Consider the following 19854-nt stretch of genomic DNA (forward strand, 5'->3'; position numbering starts at 1 on the left):
AGAAATATATAATGTAACAACCTAGAAAATATTCAGAAGTAAAATGCAGTAGTAGCATAATATAAATACAAAAGTTAAACTATAATAAAAACCCCTGACAAGGAGTTTTTCCCCTGCAGGATACATACCTCTAGTTTTACTCTTGATACTAAAAACTTGTTATTAAAAGTACTTTTTCCATAAATTACTCTTTTTGAAAAAAAAAAAAAAAAAAAAAAACCTCAGTGACATGGCAGCCATCGATTGAGTCAGCCCTGCAAACTTGGTAGACAACTTAGTGGATAGTGGGAATATGCACTCAAACACTCTGGAGACCATCCCAGATGATGTCCCATCAGCAGATAGGCCTTACCAGGGGCAGCCCATCCCGGTCCAGCGGCTCCACCAGGGTCTCCCTGCTCAGCTGAATAAAAGTCTACATAATTTTTTTCTTATAGGCTACTGTAAATGTTTGTTGATTTTGATATGTTTAACGTATGTTGTTCATAGTTGGAAAAAGTACTTTAATGTAGCCTGTGGAACAAATGATTTTCATTTACCAATTTTATTTAAAAAAAAAACAAACAAAAAAAAAGGTATACAAGAGTTTGTTTCATGTAGAAATTATGACTGTCAAAAAAATAAACAATGTCCAGAACAATTCATTCTCTTTTATTTACACATTTAAAGTTGCATAAAAATAATGTACAGATTTTTTCTTTCCTTTTAAAAAATAAAAGTGAAAAAAGTTAAACAAGAATGTAGAATATATATATATATTCAATCATTCTCTCAAGAAGAGAAAACAGCCTGTCCATCCTCTCCCTACTCTCCTCGCCTCTGCCTTCGTGCTGGTGCTCCTGCTGCTGGCTCCTCCTCACCGTGGGCACCCACTGCTGAACTCGGCCCTGAGGACAAACCAGGGCCAAGTTTCAGCAGTGGGTTTCCCACTCACACCCTCACCTGTCCCAGGACACTTGCAATCCTAAGGGCAGAGCAAATGAACCATGGCTTGTTAACAACAACAGCACAATACATTTCAGCAAAGATGTGTGTATTAACTTTCTTACTTTGTATTTTTTTTTTCTCCTGAATTGCTCTAAAAAAGCTTAACACTGGGGTGCAATCTTAAGTGCATTGTTAACACTGCAAAATATGACACATCAAGACATGCATACAAAAATACTTAAGAAATCATATTTCTATATACTCAAATTTGGTTAAAAACACATAGCTTGCATGACAGCACTACAAAAACACATAAAAGTGAAACCCCATTCCCTTATCAACTGCTTTTCGTATTGTTGTGGGATTTATAGGGTGAGTGATATTTCTTATAATACACAAGTGAGATAGACTAGTGCAAATATTACAAATAGGTCGTTAAACTAATATTAGCACAAGTTTTGCCTCAAACTACCTGACAAATGAAGCCACGCAATGGTGACGAAGGAGTTAAGATGAAGTTTATAAGAAACTTTAACTCTGGGTTCGCTAGCTATTTGAGTAAATGAAAACATAATACTTACATTTAAATGTAAATTTGCTGTCCACCACCGAACTCTAGTCACGGCCGCCTTTAAAAATTAATAAATAAATACTGTCGTCAACGGCGCGCAATGACTTATGGGGTAGGATAGGCCGCTAAGTGTCCATTTATGTATCCTTCCTTTCACGGGGAAACGAAGGGTGCATTTGGCGTCGCTTTTGAATCAGGGAAGCCTTCGTCGCGTCGCGTACGAAGAACTGGCCTTCGAATACGGCCTTCGGAGGATGCAGAGTTGAGTTGGGACAGCTTTCATCGTGCCGCGGTGACGCAATCGGCCTTCAAATGCAACCTTCCAAGGATGCAGCCTTTGAATTGGGACGTCCTTCGTCGCACCGCTGTGATGCAATCGGCCTTCAAATGCGGCCAATCGGCCTTCAAATACATCCTTCGGAGGATGCAGCCTTCACATTGGGACAGCTAATATCTGCTGAATCGTTCTCCGACTAGACCTGTCTTTTACATCTTACCTAAGGTACATAAGAGTTTGGTCAATCCACCGGGATGACCTATAGTAGCAGGAAACAATAGTCTGACTGAACCTCTTTCAAATTTTGTTGATTCTGTTTTGAGACCTTTAGTCACTTCCCTTCCTAGTTATTTGAGAGACACCGCTGATTTTCTGCAATGTCTAGCAACTCTGAAAAATGTTTGTTGTGATGCTATATTAGCAACCATGGATGTGACCTCATTGTATACTAACATCCCACATCATGAGGGCCTATTGGCTTTAGAACATTTTCTCGATTTGCGCACTGATGATGAGGGCCTTCCGACCAAATTTATCACTGAAATGGCTGAAATGGTACTTACTAAAAACTATTTCCTATTTGAAAATAAATATTTTTTGCAGGTTAAGGGCACCGCCATGGGGGCCACTATGGCTCCTGATTATGCCAATTTATATTTGGGTTTTCTAGAGGACCAATATGTTTTCAACAATAACCCCTTCTTGGACAATATTATCTTGTTTAAGAGATACATTGATGATTGCTTTGTCATTTATAAAGGTTCTGCAAGTGATTTTGAAACATTTGTTTTGTACATGAATTGTCTTAGGCCCTCCATCAAATTTACATATCATGTGGGCACTGATGTCAATTTCTTGGACACTTCTATATCAGTTGTGGATAATGAAATAGTCTCTTCTCTTTATAGAAAAGATACAGCTAAGAACAGTCTCCTTCATGCTAACAGTGCTCATCCAATGCCCTTAAAACGTGGTTTACCTTATAGCCAATTTTTGAGACTTCACTGCATTTGTTCTGGGAGAGAAGACTTTGAGTCTAAAGCCCAGAGCTTGTATATGGACTTTAAATCACGAGGCTATCCTAACCAGTGGCTTGATACTGCACTTGAGAAGGTTTCTATCCTACAAAAACAGGAGGAGAGAAATCTGACCATGAAAAAAAGAAATAAGAATTTTTCATGCATTTTTAAATCCACATACAGTCCACTGAGTAATGATATTAAAACCATTATCAAGAATCATTGGCACATTATTCAAAGTGATCCCCAGTTATTGAATGTATTTAGTGAACAACCACTTTTTGTCTCTTCCAGTAGCTCTAACTTGAGGGACAAGCTTGTCCATGCTGACACCTACATCTCCTCTCCAACTACTCTTGTCGATGCCCAGGGTAATTTTCCATGTCACAATTCTTGTACTAAGTATGTCAAATGTAAATCATTTACACATCCTTGTACATTAAAACGTATAAGATTAGACAACTGATTACTTGTAAGAGTACATATGTGATCATTTGTCCATGTTCACATGTTGGCAAAACTACACTTGCATTACGCACAAGAATGATTGAACACACAAGTGCCATTAGGAGACAGGATGATACATCTTCAATTTCTCGCCATTTCAAGTCTGCTAACCACTCTCTGTCTGACATGAAGTTCCTGGGCATTGAGAGGATTCTTCCTCACAGGAGAGGTGGAGATAGAGATAGAAAATTATTGCAAAGGGAGGCTTTTTGGATCTTTGAACTTAAATCTTTATTTCCTGAGGGTATGAATGAAGAACTTGAATTTTCTTGTATTTTGTCAAATATATACATATATATATATATTCTTTTTCTTTTTTATGTGTCTGTAATGCTGTATTATCCTTGGAAGCTGTTTATTTGAAACATATATATATATATATATATTCTTGTTTGGAATTCTACTTGATACAATTGAGATTTTGAGATAATTGCATTCAGCTGATTGTTCTTAACTGCTGACTTTCTTAAAAAGGGTGAATGCTGTTTGCTAAATGAGCACTGAAGATAGCAATGTGCTGAAACGTTTGCTTGCTGGTGTCTAGTCTGTTTTTAACACACATGCACTTTTTTGCACGATGCAATTTGAAAAATAAAATATGTTTTTGTAGATTTCCAGTCTTGAGTGGATCAGTGTGCAGCCAGCCACTCCTCTTGTTTATTCTATATGCCATTGGCTCTACACAAAACCGCCCACAAAACCTCTTACAATACAACTTTAACATAGTAGGGTGTCCTGTTACTTTATCCTCTACAGTAAAAGACCTGGGTGTTATATTAGATTGTAACTTGTCTTTTGAAAATCATATTTCATATGTTACAAAAACAGCCTTTTTCCACCTTAGAAATATTGTTAAGCTACGTAATATGCTATCTGTTTCTGATGCAGAAAAGTTAGTTCATGCATTCATGACCTTGAGACTAGATTACTGTAATGCTTTATTAACTGGTTGTCCTGCAACCTCAATAAACAAGCTACAGTTAGTCCAAAATGCCGCCGCTAGAGTTCTTACTAGATCAAGAAAATATGATCATATAACACCGATTTTAACATCACTTCATTGGTTACCTATAAAGTTCCGTATTAATTACAAGGTATTGCTGCTGACTTATAAAGCCCTAAACGGCTTAGCTCCAGTCTATTTAACGGATCTTCTATCGCCCTATAATCCATCGCGCTCTTTAAGATCACTAAATTCGAGGCTTTTGGTCATACCTAGGATATCCAGATCATCCAAAGGAGGGAGAACATTTTCACATTTAGCTCCAAAACTCTGGAATAGTCTTCCTGATACTGTTCGTTGCTCAGACTCGCTCTCCCAGTTTAAAACTAGATTAAAGACGCATCTCTTCAGCCAGGCATTCATATAATACTTTTAATCTTACAGTTAAATCCGGTCTCTAGTTCATAAACGCCAGAGGAGAACTGGCCCCCGACTGAGCCTGGGTTCTCCCAAGGTTTTTTTTTTCTCCATTAGGCACCTGATGGAGTTTTTCGGTTCCTTGCCACTGTTGCCTTTGGCTTGCTCAGTTGGGGATACTTAATTTAATTAATCAATTCAACAATACTATTGATCAGCATTACCAAACGTGGATGTTTTACACCAGAAACAAACACTGATGTACTATTTTATTTAATACTGTGAAGCTGCTTTGATACAATCTGTATTGTGAAAAGCGCTATATAAATAAAGTTGACTTGACTTGACTTGACTAGGTAAAGAAAATATGATCATATAACACCAATTCTATCATCTCTACACTGGTTACCTATTAAGTTCCGTATCAATTATAAAGTATTACTACTGACCTATAAAGCCCTAAATCGTTTAGCTCCTAGGTATTTAACGGAACTTCTATCGCCCTACAATCCATCGCGCTCTTTAAGATCACTAAATTCGAGGCTTCTGGTCATTCCTAGGATATCTATGTCCACTAAAGGAGGGAGGGCGTTTTCACATTTAGCTCCTTAACTCTGGAATGGCCTTCCTGATATTATTCGAGGCTCAGACTCGCTGTCCCAGTTTAAAACTAGATTAAAGACGCATCTCTTTAGCCAAGCATTCACATGATTATCTTTTATACTACAGTTAAATCGGATCAAATGCATTAATATTATGAACGGCAGCTATGCTAATTATTTCCCATCTGCTTTTCTGTTGTTATCTTGGGCCGCGAGTCCCGAGGTAAATAGAGTTCGTCAGCTCCAGTTTTTATCCAGCCTCTCATGGAGACTTCAGATGCCCAAACACCCGTGAAGAGACGACTCGACGCCTGTGAAGAGATGACTCAATGCCAGTGATGTGCCCTAAATTATTACATGATTAACTAACTTTATTTTTCTATGTAAATGCACTTTCTGTAAAGCTGCTTTGAAACAATGTGTATTGTGAAAAGCGCTATACAAATAAATTTGAATTGAATTGAAAATTTAATTTAATTGGAAGAAGTGGGTAATGGTTAATCCATTTTTCAACACGAACTGGAGGTAAGCAACAGTAATTTGTAGCTAGTTTGAACTACAGAACTTAAAGATCTCCCTTTTTTCTTTCTTTTTTTTGCTGCAGATGAAACTTCTGTTTTTTGCGCAGGCGCAGTGAGGGAAAAAACACTGAGTTTAGGGCTATCGGTTCGTATAGCTCTGCTTCAACTGTGCGATATAGTCATGAGGAGCGAACAGAATTTCTAACATGCCAGAAATTCATCCGACCATCCGGTCGGGAGAGGTTAATCGCCTCTCGTTTCCCCCTGTACACTGCACGAACACTGCACGACAAACGACGCATGACAAAGCTGAAAATCGGCCCAACCCGAAAAAGAGTCGCACGAGTCAGAATTCGGCTCAAAATCGGACTAAAATCGCACAGTGTATGCCCGCCTTAACCTTGTTCAGCACTTTGCTCGTTAACCCTCATACCCTTCACCTGTGTCTAGCTCTTTATAAGTCTGTTTGTTCCCTGCCCTTTGTGTTCAGGTGCATGGCGGCCAATTCAAATAAGCCCAAAAAATACGTATACGAGGAATCTTGGAAATCGAACTGGGAATGGATCAGAGACTCTAAAAATGGAAGATACAGGTGAAGAGGAGGATGATATGGAGGTAGGATGGATAAAGGTCAGAACAGAAAAGAAGGTTAACAAAAAGAGGAAAAAAGGTAAGGAGGAAAGATCAGAAAGCAGTTCAATAGCTAGTGAGGAACGAAGTAATATCAAGAGTGAATTTAAGATAATATTGAAGTTTAAAGGAGAGGTAGGAGTTTCAGGAGATAATCCATTGACTTTGACGTATGAACTGAAAAAGTTGGTAGGAGAGATAGCTTTCGCAAAAGTGCTACAAGATGGAGCTTTAATGATAGCATGTAGGAATGAAGAGCAAATAAAGCCAAACAAATAAAAACAGTTGGGATACAGATGGTAATGAACTGCAAGATCGTAGGACAGGAGTCCCCCCCCCCACCCCCCACATCTAGGTACAGTACTGGAAAAAATGATTACAGATCGTTTAATGTATCATATGGAGAAGAATAATGTTTTTTCCCCATATCAAAATGGTTTTAGACATGGAAAGGGTACAATAGACTCAATAGAATAAAAGAATTATTAATTTGGAATCCGATATAAGGAAAGCTTTGATAAATAAAGAAACTCTGATAGCAGTTTTCTTTGACGTAGAAAAAGCTTATGATATGTTATGGAAGGAGGGTTTGTTGATAAAATTAGATCAAATTGGAATAGATGGAAAATTATATAATTGGATTAAAGAGTTTTTAATTGAAAGAAATATTGAATTAAAGATTGGGGAATGTATATCAAGGAAAGGAATAATTGAGGTTGGAACTCCTCAGGGTAGTGTTATAAGTCCTTTGTTGTTTATTATTATTTAATAATGACGTATTTGCAAGATAAGAATATAAATAAATCGCTGTTCGCGGATGATGGAGCTCTGTGGCTTAGAGGTAGGAATGTAGAGTATATTGTTAATAAAATGCAAGAGAAATGTTCTTACAAATGGGGTTTTAAATTCTCAGTGGAGAAAACCAAATGTATATTTTTTACAAATAAAAGATCAAGTATCGATTTAAAGATGAAATTATATAACAAAGAGATAGAACAAGTTAAAGTGATACGATTTTTAGGTATGTGGTGTAAGGATGGACTTCTACTAAGACTGAATTCAAGAATTTGAACCTGCAATAAAACAATAAAACTCACTGAAGAAGAGATCTATGGGACAGAGAGCACTAAACAAATTCTCCAATCTCGTCTCTTCCCCCCATGCTGAGTTCCTCACACTATCTTCTCCCCTCCAGGTCTCATTCAGTCATGCAAAACACAAAAACCTACTGTCTCCAGCTGTTTTATCAGAGGTCAAAATAAATACCTCTGGTGCGAATGGTAAAGAAGTTTCATTCCCGCAGCAGCAGAACAGTGAGAACAAAGAAAACAATGCCTGTTCTTCTGATGTGGGAGATGCCCCAATAAAGATCGTTGATAACATTTATCTTTATCCCCCAAACTCAGGCGTGACCACTTGGGGCATGAGAAAGGGTCCAACGAAAGCTGAATAAATATTTGGGTGTAATGAGTGTGAGTGTAATTGTAATGAGGTGTATTTCAGGACGAGAATGGGGAGCTGATAGAGTGGCATTAAAAACAACTTATTCGACAATGATAAGAGCAGTATTAGAATGTGGTTGTATCGCATACGGAACAGCAACTAAGTCACAGTTAGAAAAATTAGAACAAATTCAATCAGGAGCTTTGAGAATATGTTGTGGAGCTTATCCTTCCTCTTCTGTTCCAGCGTTACAGGTGGAGATGGGGGAGATGCCAATTCACTTAAGAAGGAAGTAATTGATACTGGCATACTGGGTAAACCTAAAAGGGCAGAAGGATAGTCATCCAACAAAAGGTATACTTGAAGCATGTTGGGAACATGGGAAAGGGGAAGATATCAGTTTTGGTTGGATTATTAAGGATAATAAGTCTTGAGCATAGATATCATATCTAAACGCTAGATGTCTTATTGCGCAGTCACTTCCGGCATCACCCTTTCGGCCATCTTGTCACAGGCAGGCTTAATGTAAGGTGAATGATCAGCACGCACACAAATCCTCTTATCTCGCTGAAATCTGGACGGATTTACAAACCGTTTGGTTTCTTACAAACGTTATTAACGTGGCTATAATTCCGAATGCTTGAACATGTATGTTATAATTATTCATATGTATGCATTGTATGCATGCAGTGTCATAACTACATCTCTGACGTTTATAACAAACCAAACCGGTTGAAAATCGGTAGAAAATTGAGCAAGTTATGGTTATTTAAAAGTACATGCACCATTAAACGAGTGAGCAAGCTGCCTGTGGCATGATGGCATGACGTGGCATGACGTCGACCTCCATTGGCCAGCAGCGCGCACGAGACATCTAGCCTTTATATGATATCTATGGTCTTGAGCCTATGTACCCTGTGCTTACTGTGACCAGTTCTCAATTTAAGTTTGCTCTTTATTATACCTTTTGACCCTTGTGTCTATTTTGTTTCTCTGGTTTATGGAAGCTCGGCTTTCCTTGTTCATTTGTACTTTGTATTTTATTTATTTTTTTAAGTAAAGATTATATATATATATATTTATTTTTTTATTTTTTTTTTGAAACACAAGCATCCTGGTCATTGCTCTTCTGCTCTTGGGTGCACTAGATTTATTTCCCTCATCTTAAAGCCTCCTGTCCACTATCTAGCCGGGATCATTTAGATGCAGCCTTGGCACTTCACCAGGCGAGGGCGCTGTTACTGAAGCTTCGAGTAATGAACCCATTTTCAAAACAATTATAAGTGGTTCAGTGCTTCACCAAAGCTTCATTTGCCCATCACTACCAATTGGTTATTGGTCAATTATATGATGTTTTATTAACAAAGTACGGGAGGAGCACATTCAGATAATTAACACGAGAGGAGAACACTCAGCAATCAACAATAAGAGGTACACATATACTGTATATATATATATATATATATATATATATATATATATATATATATATATATATATATATATATATATATATATATATATATATATATACATACACATATATACAGCAGTCTCACCTCAATCCATTCACAGTTTAGTAGCATCCCTCCACCACTCCTTCTCCACACTTCTAGTCATTAACATTTACATACGGGGGGAGTACTCTGGGTTCGGGCCGAACTCTGAGCTTTGAGCCCTCCCCCCAGACAGCACACCAAATACACATTAAACTTTACTCACTCTAATTGTGTGTAAGTGTGAACTCGTGATATAATAGTTTAGCAATACATTTGATTGTTCTATTTAACTCTTTAATTATATTTTACCAGTTTATATTAGGAAACTATGTCGCTCAGAGGTCCTCACGCCTTCTGTTTAAACACGGGTCTCAGGTTCACAAGCTCATCAGTTTTGGTCATTCCATCCCATGGAATTGCATACACTTGAATTTAACGCAACGTTTACTTCAGTAGAGGTATGGCCACTACTACAGATAAGTCAACCAACTTTAATAGCTTTGGACTGGCCATGCCGTGATTTCCCACGTACACTTATCTAAAGTAACATTTAATTAAAACAAAGGTAAGACACACACACACCCAGATTTAGGTTGGTCAAACAGCACGTTTGCTGCCCTAAATAGAAATTCACTTCTTGTCTTTGCAAGCCAAGTACACTTGAATTAGTGCCAATATTAGTCGTCAGCATCACAAATCTGATGCAAAACTTGCTGTAACATACGAATGATTTAATCTACCTGGGAAAACAATTTCAGAGTCAGTCGGAATAAAATCAAATGTAACAATTTATTATGTCAGGTAAATGTATCATGCCAGATTCATAATTAGTTCAAAGATAATAAATACAAAACATCAAATGCTCTGGAATAAAGAGAAAAGATGCAAACCTGACTTTAGAAAATACATGATACAGAGTGTCTCGGCTACTCTCAGCATCACAGGCTAATTTGAGTTACAAATCACGCCGATCCTCTTGCTGCATTTCTTTATATAGACAGAAACTTCTTTCACATAGAAACATTTACTAACAATGGGAATTTGCTGTCAGAGTTTACACCTTTTGGGAGCAGGATACCATTTGCTTGGAGACCCACCCTCCTCTGTGTGCCAGTTATATCTAAACTCTTAAATACCTTATTACCTTTTGTTTGACTTATTTGGGAATGAGAGCTTTGTACCAGTCGCACTGAGACATTTCAAATTATACCAAACATGTGTTATACTGTATGATAATTTTCATATTAAACCATATAGATTTTTGGGTGAATTTTGGGGAAATCAGCATGAGAGAGAAGGAATGGGGGAAGAGATGTAGATTAGGATGATTCTGAGGTGAGACTTGTGTCTCGAATGATGCACAAGAGTTATTTCAAATGTTAATTGCCTTTGTTCTCTCAGACAGTTGCCCTCCATGGCTGGACTGGCCATTGGGCATACCGGGCATTTGCCCGGTGGGCTGACGTGCTTTTTGGGCCGATATATCTCATACTCATACTTTTTTTTTTTTTTTTTTTTTTAAACGGCCCATAAAATTTGTACATCGGTGGCCCATTCGTTTTGTTTTGTTTTGCTTAATTGGCGGCGCTGGGTTTGTGCCAGTGTAATGCATTGGTCAAAGTCAGTGTTAGTTTTTTTTTTCTGACAGACCAGCCCATGAAACACGTAGATCAGCGGCCCATTGGCTCTTTTCTTGATTGACACTGGGCTGGCCCAATCACAACTTTAAAGGAGTGAGCGAGCGGCAGCAGTGTCAGTGTGTATCTGTCAAAATAGATGGAGAAGAAACGCAAGGAATGTGCAGATAAATAGCGTGAAAAAATAGAACCAGGCCCTTAAAGCAGACACTGTAAACTGTGTCAAAATATATGTTTTCTGACCTTCATCAGCTCCTGTGGCAGATGATGATAGTGAGGACGGAGGATCAGGAGAGAGATGAGAGAGTGTAGACTGAGCCTGCGGTAAGCAGAACTACTTTCAAAACACTTAGGCCATGTCATGAGTGTAGATTATTTCCACATCTGCATAGTTGACGATTACCGCAATTCACTAGAAATTTAATAAGAGGCGTTTGTAAACCATGTTTTCCGCCAAAATAAAAGCTTGATGCAGTTTGCGTCAAAATAAAAGATCATGTGCTTATCTCTTTCAAGTATAGAAATTGGTACAACTAATTATGAAAGTTTCCTTTATTTTTTGTGCATTTGTTTTACAAAATATGGCTATTACTGTCGTTGGATTAATATTAATAACTATTATTATGTAGTAGGTGTAATGTAGACACTGTAACTAAAAGAGGTTTGAATTTTTCTTTGTTTAATTTGCACACTGAATGGGTTGGAGCTTTTAATTTTGAACTCTCAAAGTGCACCAGATTGATGAATTTAACATTAAAATTTACAAAATTTTCTCACGGGGGGGCATGCCCCCCAACCCCCCTAGAAGGACAGAGGACACACCACCATAGTTTTAACAAATATCCTGTAAGAAACACTTGTATTGCTATGCCAGAGCCGCTTAAAGCTTGTTTTAGGATTCACCACTGTGGAGTAGTTCAACTGTATTAATAAATATAAAATTTTGACTTATTTCATCTGTTAACTCTCACTCGTTCCTATACTCACCCATTACATGGCATTAGTGGTTTTAATTAATAGGAGTTGGTATGCATATAATTGACCTTTCGCCGAGCCCCGCCCCCCTTAGTTACTGTTGCTACGTCCGACAAACACATGGTCAAACACGACCAGCGCGACAGATTGCCATGACGGAAAGAGGTAAGTTATACCCGTGCGTGTCAGTGACATTTTTTTGGAGCAATACCTCCGCGATATCCTCCAGATTGAGGCAAAAAGGGTTACAGTATGCAGTGGAGGGATATAATATAATATAAAAATACGCAATGAAGGAGACACGACTACTATCTACGTCTCTATCGAGGCTAATGCTTAACGTTACCGGTGTTCATACACATCATTTGTGATTATGACAAAGAACAAGGAAACAAGTGTTTAAAAGCATTGTAAGACACTTACTGTTGTGTTTTTGTGTGAAAGAAAAAACTGTCTCTGAAAATAAAAGTGCTGTCAGCAATAATTTCTTATGTGTGTTTTTTCATGTTTTTTTCGCATAACACGACTAAAATTTTAAATGCTGCAAAACACATGGGAGTTATATTCCCGATGCTGTAACGTTAGTTTATTTGATCAGTCACAGTAACGTTATATCATTAATCAAGCTTAATTTGACTTTTCAACTACAATTAGGCAGGTGAACTGAAAGCTTTTACAATCTTTTAGCTATAACTTAGGCCTATATCATTGACAAAAGTATGTGGTGCATTTTATTCCAAAAATGATTTTCTTTCTCAAATTCATGCTTCAAGTTGACAAAGCACAATAAACGAAATCACACAATAACTGTTTAACCAGACATAGCCTTAATTTGCATCTAAATAACTTTCATTGATTGTCTTTCATAATGCACTTACCATAATATTTATTAGGGGGACAACAGATCACAAAAATCGCGGTTGAGACCATAATATTTATTAGTGGGGCAACGGATCATAAAACTCGCGGTTCAGACAATATTATGTTTTTTGAGTTACAGATAGGAGTTTTTCAGATCAGAAAAACAAAACAAAAAAAACTTTAAGTAACTTAGCCATCGATACCACAGCCAGCAGACGTATTTATGCTTCGTAATGTTCGACACATTTAACTGGGATTGGGGCCGTCCACACTGTTTTATCCATTGTTGGCACCGCTCACGTTGTGTTTTCGGCTTTGGGAATGGAAAGAACACAACTCCTCCAGACAATCTCTCGGGGTATGTAATGTCCGATTTACAAACGCCATGGGCGCACGCTTCACCATCTTGCTAATGTTTGTCGGACCTGCTCACATAGTAACGGTTGCTATGATGTGTGATTGGACAATGGCCGTTTTGGGGGAGGGGCCGGCGAAAGGTCAATTAAGGGCGTGCAAAGATGGGTGGTGTTTATGATCATATAGTGGGCCGGTCTGGGCAAAAATGCCCGGGACGATTTTTTTGTCCCAGTCCAGCCCTGTTGCCCTCTCTTCCAGTTTTTCCAGTCTTACAGGACATGTCCGGGAAAAAAAGGACGCATAGTTAAACCTAACATAAGGGCCTCATACTATAGGTTCATACTAACAGGTTAACAAGGAGGTTCAATAAACCATCACTGAACTTACTTACTGTAAGCTGGACTATGATAATATTTTCTTCTAAATCTGCTGTTTAACCAAAACAAACTTTGTTGCATTATTTTAATCTTGTTGCATTATTCGTTGCATTATCTTTCTTTGTTCATGTTGTCACATGAGAAAATGACCATGTCGGCATGCCGGTTGACTCTTCTTTCTGCGGTTGGCCAGCCACCGCTTGTGTGCACAGCCGTAGGCCTGATTGTCACTCGCTGCTCAGCGAGTCGTGTATCATCGAGCTGCCGGATTGCAGCGCGGGTTGTCAAGGCAACCCAGCGCTCACTCAGCACTCTAGGTGCGCGATCAAGACTCGAGTGCCTCAAATGAGGTCATTTCGTCTATTCTCTGATTTAGTTTCCTTCTTGGCCACCTGGAGAGGGCTATTTTTGTGAAATATAAATTTATAAAAATGTTCAGTCTGTTTAAATATGATGTAAACCATATTGTCCTGTGGCTGTGACTACAAATAAACAGAAATAGACGCGACTGAATAAGTACTTTATTAACCCTTTAAGTGTCACCCCCCTTTTTTTAAATATACATGAAAATGCACATTTCGAATTTAAATGGTTGTAATTAAAGAATGCTTTGGAGTATAGACGTAAAATTGGTCTTGTTTTAAAGAAGACATTTGGCAGATTTTTGTTGAAGTGAAATAAATTAAGAAAGTGAAACAAAAAAAAGTTATAGAAGTTTGAGTTTATGAAAATGTACAATGTAAAAAATTTAATTATTCATATTTTTTATAAAATATATTTTTTTAAAACCTGGCCGACTCTAAAACTGCTAGAAAATCAAAGCCAAAAATCTGAATAAGTTGTGTTTCAAATTTTAGGTTGATATCTCAAAAAATGTAGCCTGGCTAGCCAGACTTACATCAAGATGTTTAGTCTGGCAACTCACCATAGACACGCTCACTCCGAGGGGCGGGATAAACGGCTGTCTTTCAAATTCCCTCTGCACGCAATAGGAAATTCAACTTTTGCCATATCTGGCCGGCAAAACGACAAACACATCTTCCTTTTTTAAGAATGACTTAAGTGCCGTTCTTTGCTCTTTTCTCAAAGAAAAGCCTAACTCCAAGTCCTCCAGAGTCGCGGCCAAAGCCGATTCGAAAGACTGTTCTCCAGCAGCCGTCATTCTTTGTTTTCAAGTCGAAGGTAGGTAACCGTCGCAACTCTGTCGTCATATGTTAAGCCCGCCCCGGCCTACTCTATACACGACGTGATTGGCCTGACCCAATTTAGGTTTTTGCAGCTAGAAGGTCTATAGGGTATATGTCGAACGTCGCATTACGAAACCGGAAAACAGAACGCATCGCTTCCGGTTCAGGTCTTTTGTATGTGCTTCTTGCATTTTTTTACTGTTTTACTCAAGATAACTTAAAAGGAGCGAGCAAAGATGATCATAACCAATGTCCCTCGCATGTGAAGATCGATATTTAAAAGTAAAAAAAAAAAAAAAAAAAAAAAAATCTTCACACTAACGTTTAGATATTTAAATAGAATAAAACGCCAATAACAAAGTGAGATAGGTAGGTTAGCTGATTACCTTAAAATTCCATAGATATCGGCGTCAGTTCATACGGCTGTTAACACTTTCTATGACAAGAGGATGCGATGAGACCAGGTTTCCGGTTTCGTCATGCGACGTTCGACATATACCCTATGAGAGTTGCTAGACCCACCTGGCTGCGAAATACATTTTGCTGCCGCTAGGGTGCGTCTAGATTTCTAGGCTACAAAAAATGAGCTTTCAGTGAGATTTTGTTTGGGCGCAGTAACAAACATTTTCACTAGGTGACAACCAGACTCCATTACTGCCCATATAAGGGCGCCTCCATTTCCATATGTGTTATTAAAAACATTTTAATATCTTTTTTTCTAAAATAATTTAATGGATGATACCTTTTGAACTCTTGGCATGAAAACAAACTGAGGTTTCAACCATTCTTTCATGATTTTTCATGTTCATTGCTATTTCAAAATAAAGGTCTGAACACGCCTTAGAAATATGAAAATATTCTTGTTGCAAATTGATAAATTACAGCTCCTATCTAATTTATTTTGAAAATCATTCACCAAATATGAAAACTAGAGTTTGTAAGCTTTCAAATGATATATAGTTTGTCAAGATTAGTTTATGTTTATTATAGGATATTACTGTTTTAAATATGTAATGATTTTGGGCCCACCGGTGGGCCGGTGACACTTAAGAGTTGTGTCTTCTTTCTTTTGTGAAATAACATTATAATAGGCTATTTCTGTGTGACTAATGTCCAATCTTGACACAAATTAATTATCATTAGCAATGTATCACTTATTATTGTTAAACTATGGTAAAACATTGATACTTGGGTTTTAAATATTACATCAAAAATGCCAACGAACTATTTATTTATACTTATAAGTGAAGCGCTGCGGATCTTCTGGCCTGATTGTGGAAACGCAGCGTGGTTTTGGGCTCGGTGCTACATATCCGAGGCTAGCCCGGCACAGCCCGTTTAAAGCCCTGGCTCACACTGGCATGAAAGTGGAAAAGCAACAGTTCATCACAACTCAAGATGAGAAGAATATATGCTGATATTGTCCAAAACCTCACTTTATCTAAAGCCTTTCCAAACATTTAGAGAGCAGTGTAAACTGCAGCAGTGTATAATGTGGCACATCACAAAATCGACTGGAATAATAATATTATAATTATGATATTAATGCTTAGAATATATAAACTGGCTGATAGTCGAGCTGGATAAAAAAAGTTATGTGCATAGACTTGTCTGGAAGCTTTTTTAAATGAAAATGTATATGAATTTAGTTAAATTGTAAAAAGATAATTTGAAGCTCAAATGTGAAAACTTGTTCAAAAAGACTTTGAACAGTACCTTCATTTTTGTTTTTCTGCCTCTCTTCTGTTTTTTTATGGGGTTTGTGGTGAGAGCTCTTTTCGTTTCCTTCCTCTGCTCTGGTCTGCTCTGCTCCTACAGAAGTTCCTTTAACATCTTCATATATCACACATCTGAGATATTTGTCCTTGCTTTTCTCTTGTATCATATCAACCCTCTTGAATATTTCTGATTGCCATTTTTCATCGAGCTGCAGATGTCCTCCTCCACACTCCTCTATTAACTGATGAACAGCTGTTTTCTTTTTCCCCATAAACCAGTATGATCTTGCCTCATTATCAGTTGTGAGGATGATGGTATGCTTAAATGCTTCTTCACTGAATTGTTTCAGCACATATTTCACTCTTCTCATGTCCTCCTCAGTGAAGTCTTCATGCTGCAGTACGAGTATGAAGGCATGAGGTCCTGGAGCAGACAGAGACACACACTCTCTCACTGTGTGTGTGATCTGATGATCTGAGATGTTTGGATTCAGCAGATGAAGAGTGTTAATGACAGTGATATGTCTGTCCTTCAGTATTCCACTGATTATGGAACAGGGCTGATGTGAATCTGTAGATATTTCGTACTCATGCAGATCAATTTCCAGGATTGAGTTTCTAACTTGACTGTTTTTTGATCCATTCTTTCCCAGAAGAACAATCCTCAGATCACACACTGGGGGCAAAGAGAACGATAATTATAAAATCTCAAATAAGAGACTTATCTGATTTGATCAGAATGCTTAATATTCTGGTTTTATAATATATATATATATATATATATATATATATATATATATATATATATATATATATATATATTCTTTTTTTACACTACTGCTGAACAGCTATAATACTATTACACTGCTTATATTAATTAAAATACCACTATTTACTTTCCTTAAATCCTTAATGCAACGTTGTGCTCTCAATACAAGAACAATGAGCCTACACTACATTTGCAAAAATACTGGAATTCTCGATAAATTAATTGACTTACTGTTTGCACGATCAGCACCTCGGGGCAACTTTTTTCCCTCTGAAAATGACAGTATCAGATCTGCTGATTATATCATCACTGTGAGAGAACGAATTATCATGTTTTTCTGTACAGATATGGAGATAATGTGATGCAGCGAAAAAACATTGTTGTGATTCAGATTCATAAATGAATATGTCCGCGTTTATATCGCTCATCCTGTTCTCTTGCATGCATTTATTAAAATAGGGTGGACTAACTCAACGAAAATCGTTGCCACTAGATCCGATTACACTAACAGTACAGCAGCTAATTATGCATTAATCCATCTGGAGAAGATAATAGCAGACAATATTATGAAATTTAATATGTAATTTTAGTAGTACTTTTATGTATTGCCGTCTTCAGACCAAAACAAGTAAGCCAGAACCGCTGTATCACAAAGTATAAAGATCATTTATTGTTTGTATGTTCGAGGCTGATGCATTCTTTACTTCCTGCATTGCGATACATTTTATTGCGATACATTTCAAACATGCACTTAACAAACATTAAATTAAAACCAGTGTTTTTTTTTGTTGTTGTTTTTTTTTTAGACAATCGAAAGTAAGCCTATAGCAACATAATTTCGCTCCTATTTCGATCTACATGTTCTAACTGGATTCTCACCCATACTGGACGTTATGTCTTCGCCACGGGCAGCCGGGACTGAAATCGAAAGAGAAAGAGAAGGTTTTGCGCGAGAAATAGCCTATCCGTTAGAGAACACCAGTCCTTTAATGAAAGTTTACATTATTTGAATGTATTTAACTTTATAATATTGTATGCAGATCAATTAGCTAATTTGATGATAATATTAAGAACACATAGGGGAGACCGGGGACAGTTGCAACACTTTTTGCATTTCTCTCAGTTACTCAGAGACTATTTGGACTAGACCACCGTATATATTAAACTTGCATCTGTCTGCTAATTTACCCATACCATTTAAAGATGATTATATATGACATATCGTTCACAGTTTTTATTTGAATGGAATAAATCAAATGTTGCAACTGACCCCAACCCAGGGGACAGTTGCAACACAATCATGGGACAGTTGCAACATGTTAAAAATACCTTAAATCTCACTAATTAACTTAAGCTTTTTGTCTCAATGAGCATAGAATTCTGAAAATATTAACTGTTTTAGGCCTACTATAATATTATAGTATTATTTATTTCAATATTATTATTGTAGCCTATATTATTTATTAATTTAGTCATATTTATCAAATAACAGTTATTGAGTTTTGTTTGTTTATGTGTAGAACATAGGCCTATATAGCTTCAGTGTGCAGGTGTTACAGATGCTATTCAATCTCTCCATATCTCAGTGTCAGACAGGAAGAATTGAACAATTTGCAATGCAACAAACTTTTATTAAACATGTAATTTATAACTTGTTGCAACCGTCCCCAACCCTATCAGCCATGACAGAACATCATACGCCTGCTAGACACACTGACTTTGACACATGCTATGTCACTTAGAAGTCAACAAAACAATAATTCAAACTAGGTAAGTTTTGATTAATTCATACAAAATGTCAAGACAGTATGACAAAAATATTTCTCATGAAAAAATTTACTTTCATACCTCCAAAACAAGTTTTCTTCAATAAATGCAGCAGCAGATGCTGAATATGTCCACTGTCTTCTTGGTCTAACTGTGCATGTTCATTACGAGTGTCATCACTCTAGCTTGTTTCTGATTGGAGAAAAACGATATGTTGCAACCATCCCCATGTTGCAACTGTCCCTGGTCTCCACTACTGTAGGCGATAAAGACGAAAAGAAACAGCCACATTTATATTGTCAGTTCTCCTCATCATTTACAATTACTTACAACATATGCACTTATGGGAATAAAAAAGTATAAAATAAAATAAAAAATAATGCTGCTTTAATACTGGGTTTAAACAAGGGAGTACCAGATTTAATACAAGCATCAATGTAAAACTCAAAATTATTAGCAATGACAATGGTAAGACACTAACACAAATTACTTGAATTACAGATCTGACTTATAAAATCAGAATTAATACCGTTTCTGAGAATATGGGAGAAAAAAAAAAAAGAAAAAAAAGTGACTATGGCCTACTCACCTTCAACATATCTGAATCTGGTTATTAGGTGAAGCTGGTAATGCTGTTTGTGGAGTTGTTTAATCCTCCTCTGCTGAGATCTTCACAGATTTAATGTCTTCTTTTCTCTTCAGTTGATTTCATCTAAGACTGTGTCTGGAAGTCATTTTCTTGTGTTTCTGCTCATCTCTTCTCTTTCTTCTGTTTTGTTTCTCTGTCCTTCAGTGATTCTGCTTTTTAAAGGTATAGTTCGCCCAAAAAGCTGTTAATTAATCTGTTAAT

General features: G+C 37.2%; 1 protein-coding gene across 1 annotated transcript; it reads right to left on the bottom strand.

The window, feature by feature from the left end:
* Positions 1 to 631: 631 nt before the first annotated feature.
* On the bottom strand, positions 632 to 19157 carry LOC307164780 (GTPase IMAP family member 2-like). The gene is made up of 5 exons (XM_079881869.1): positions 19086 to 19157; positions 18117 to 18155; positions 17469 to 17507; positions 16467 to 17144; positions 632 to 964 (listed from the first exon to the last, which is right to left on the bottom strand). The coding sequence occupies exons 2-5, from the start codon at positions 18118 to 18120 to the stop codon at positions 939 to 941; spliced, it is 747 nt and encodes a 248-aa protein (XP_079737995.1). The 5' UTR covers positions 18121 to 18155; positions 19086 to 19157; the 3' UTR covers positions 632 to 938.
* Between the last annotated feature and the right edge of the window lie 697 nt (positions 19158 to 19854).

Source organism: Squalius cephalus (assembly GCF_949319135.1).
Source record: "Squalius cephalus genome assembly, chromosome: 1".
NCBI lineage: Eukaryota > Metazoa > Chordata > Actinopteri > Cypriniformes > Leuciscidae > Squalius > Squalius cephalus.

What these genes read in the sequence shown, in the direction of transcription:
- LOC307164780 (XM_079881869.1), bottom strand. An exon ending in AGGTGCTGATCGTGCAAACA is followed by an intron (nt 17,145 to 17,468) that starts GTAAGTCAATTA and finishes CTTTGCCCCCAG; the next exon opens with TGTGTGATCTGAGGATTGTT. An exon ending in GCAGAAAAACAAAAATGAAG is followed by an intron (nt 965 to 16,466) that starts GTACTGTTCAAA and finishes CTCTGCCCTTAG; the next exon opens with GATTGCAAGTGTCCTGGGAC.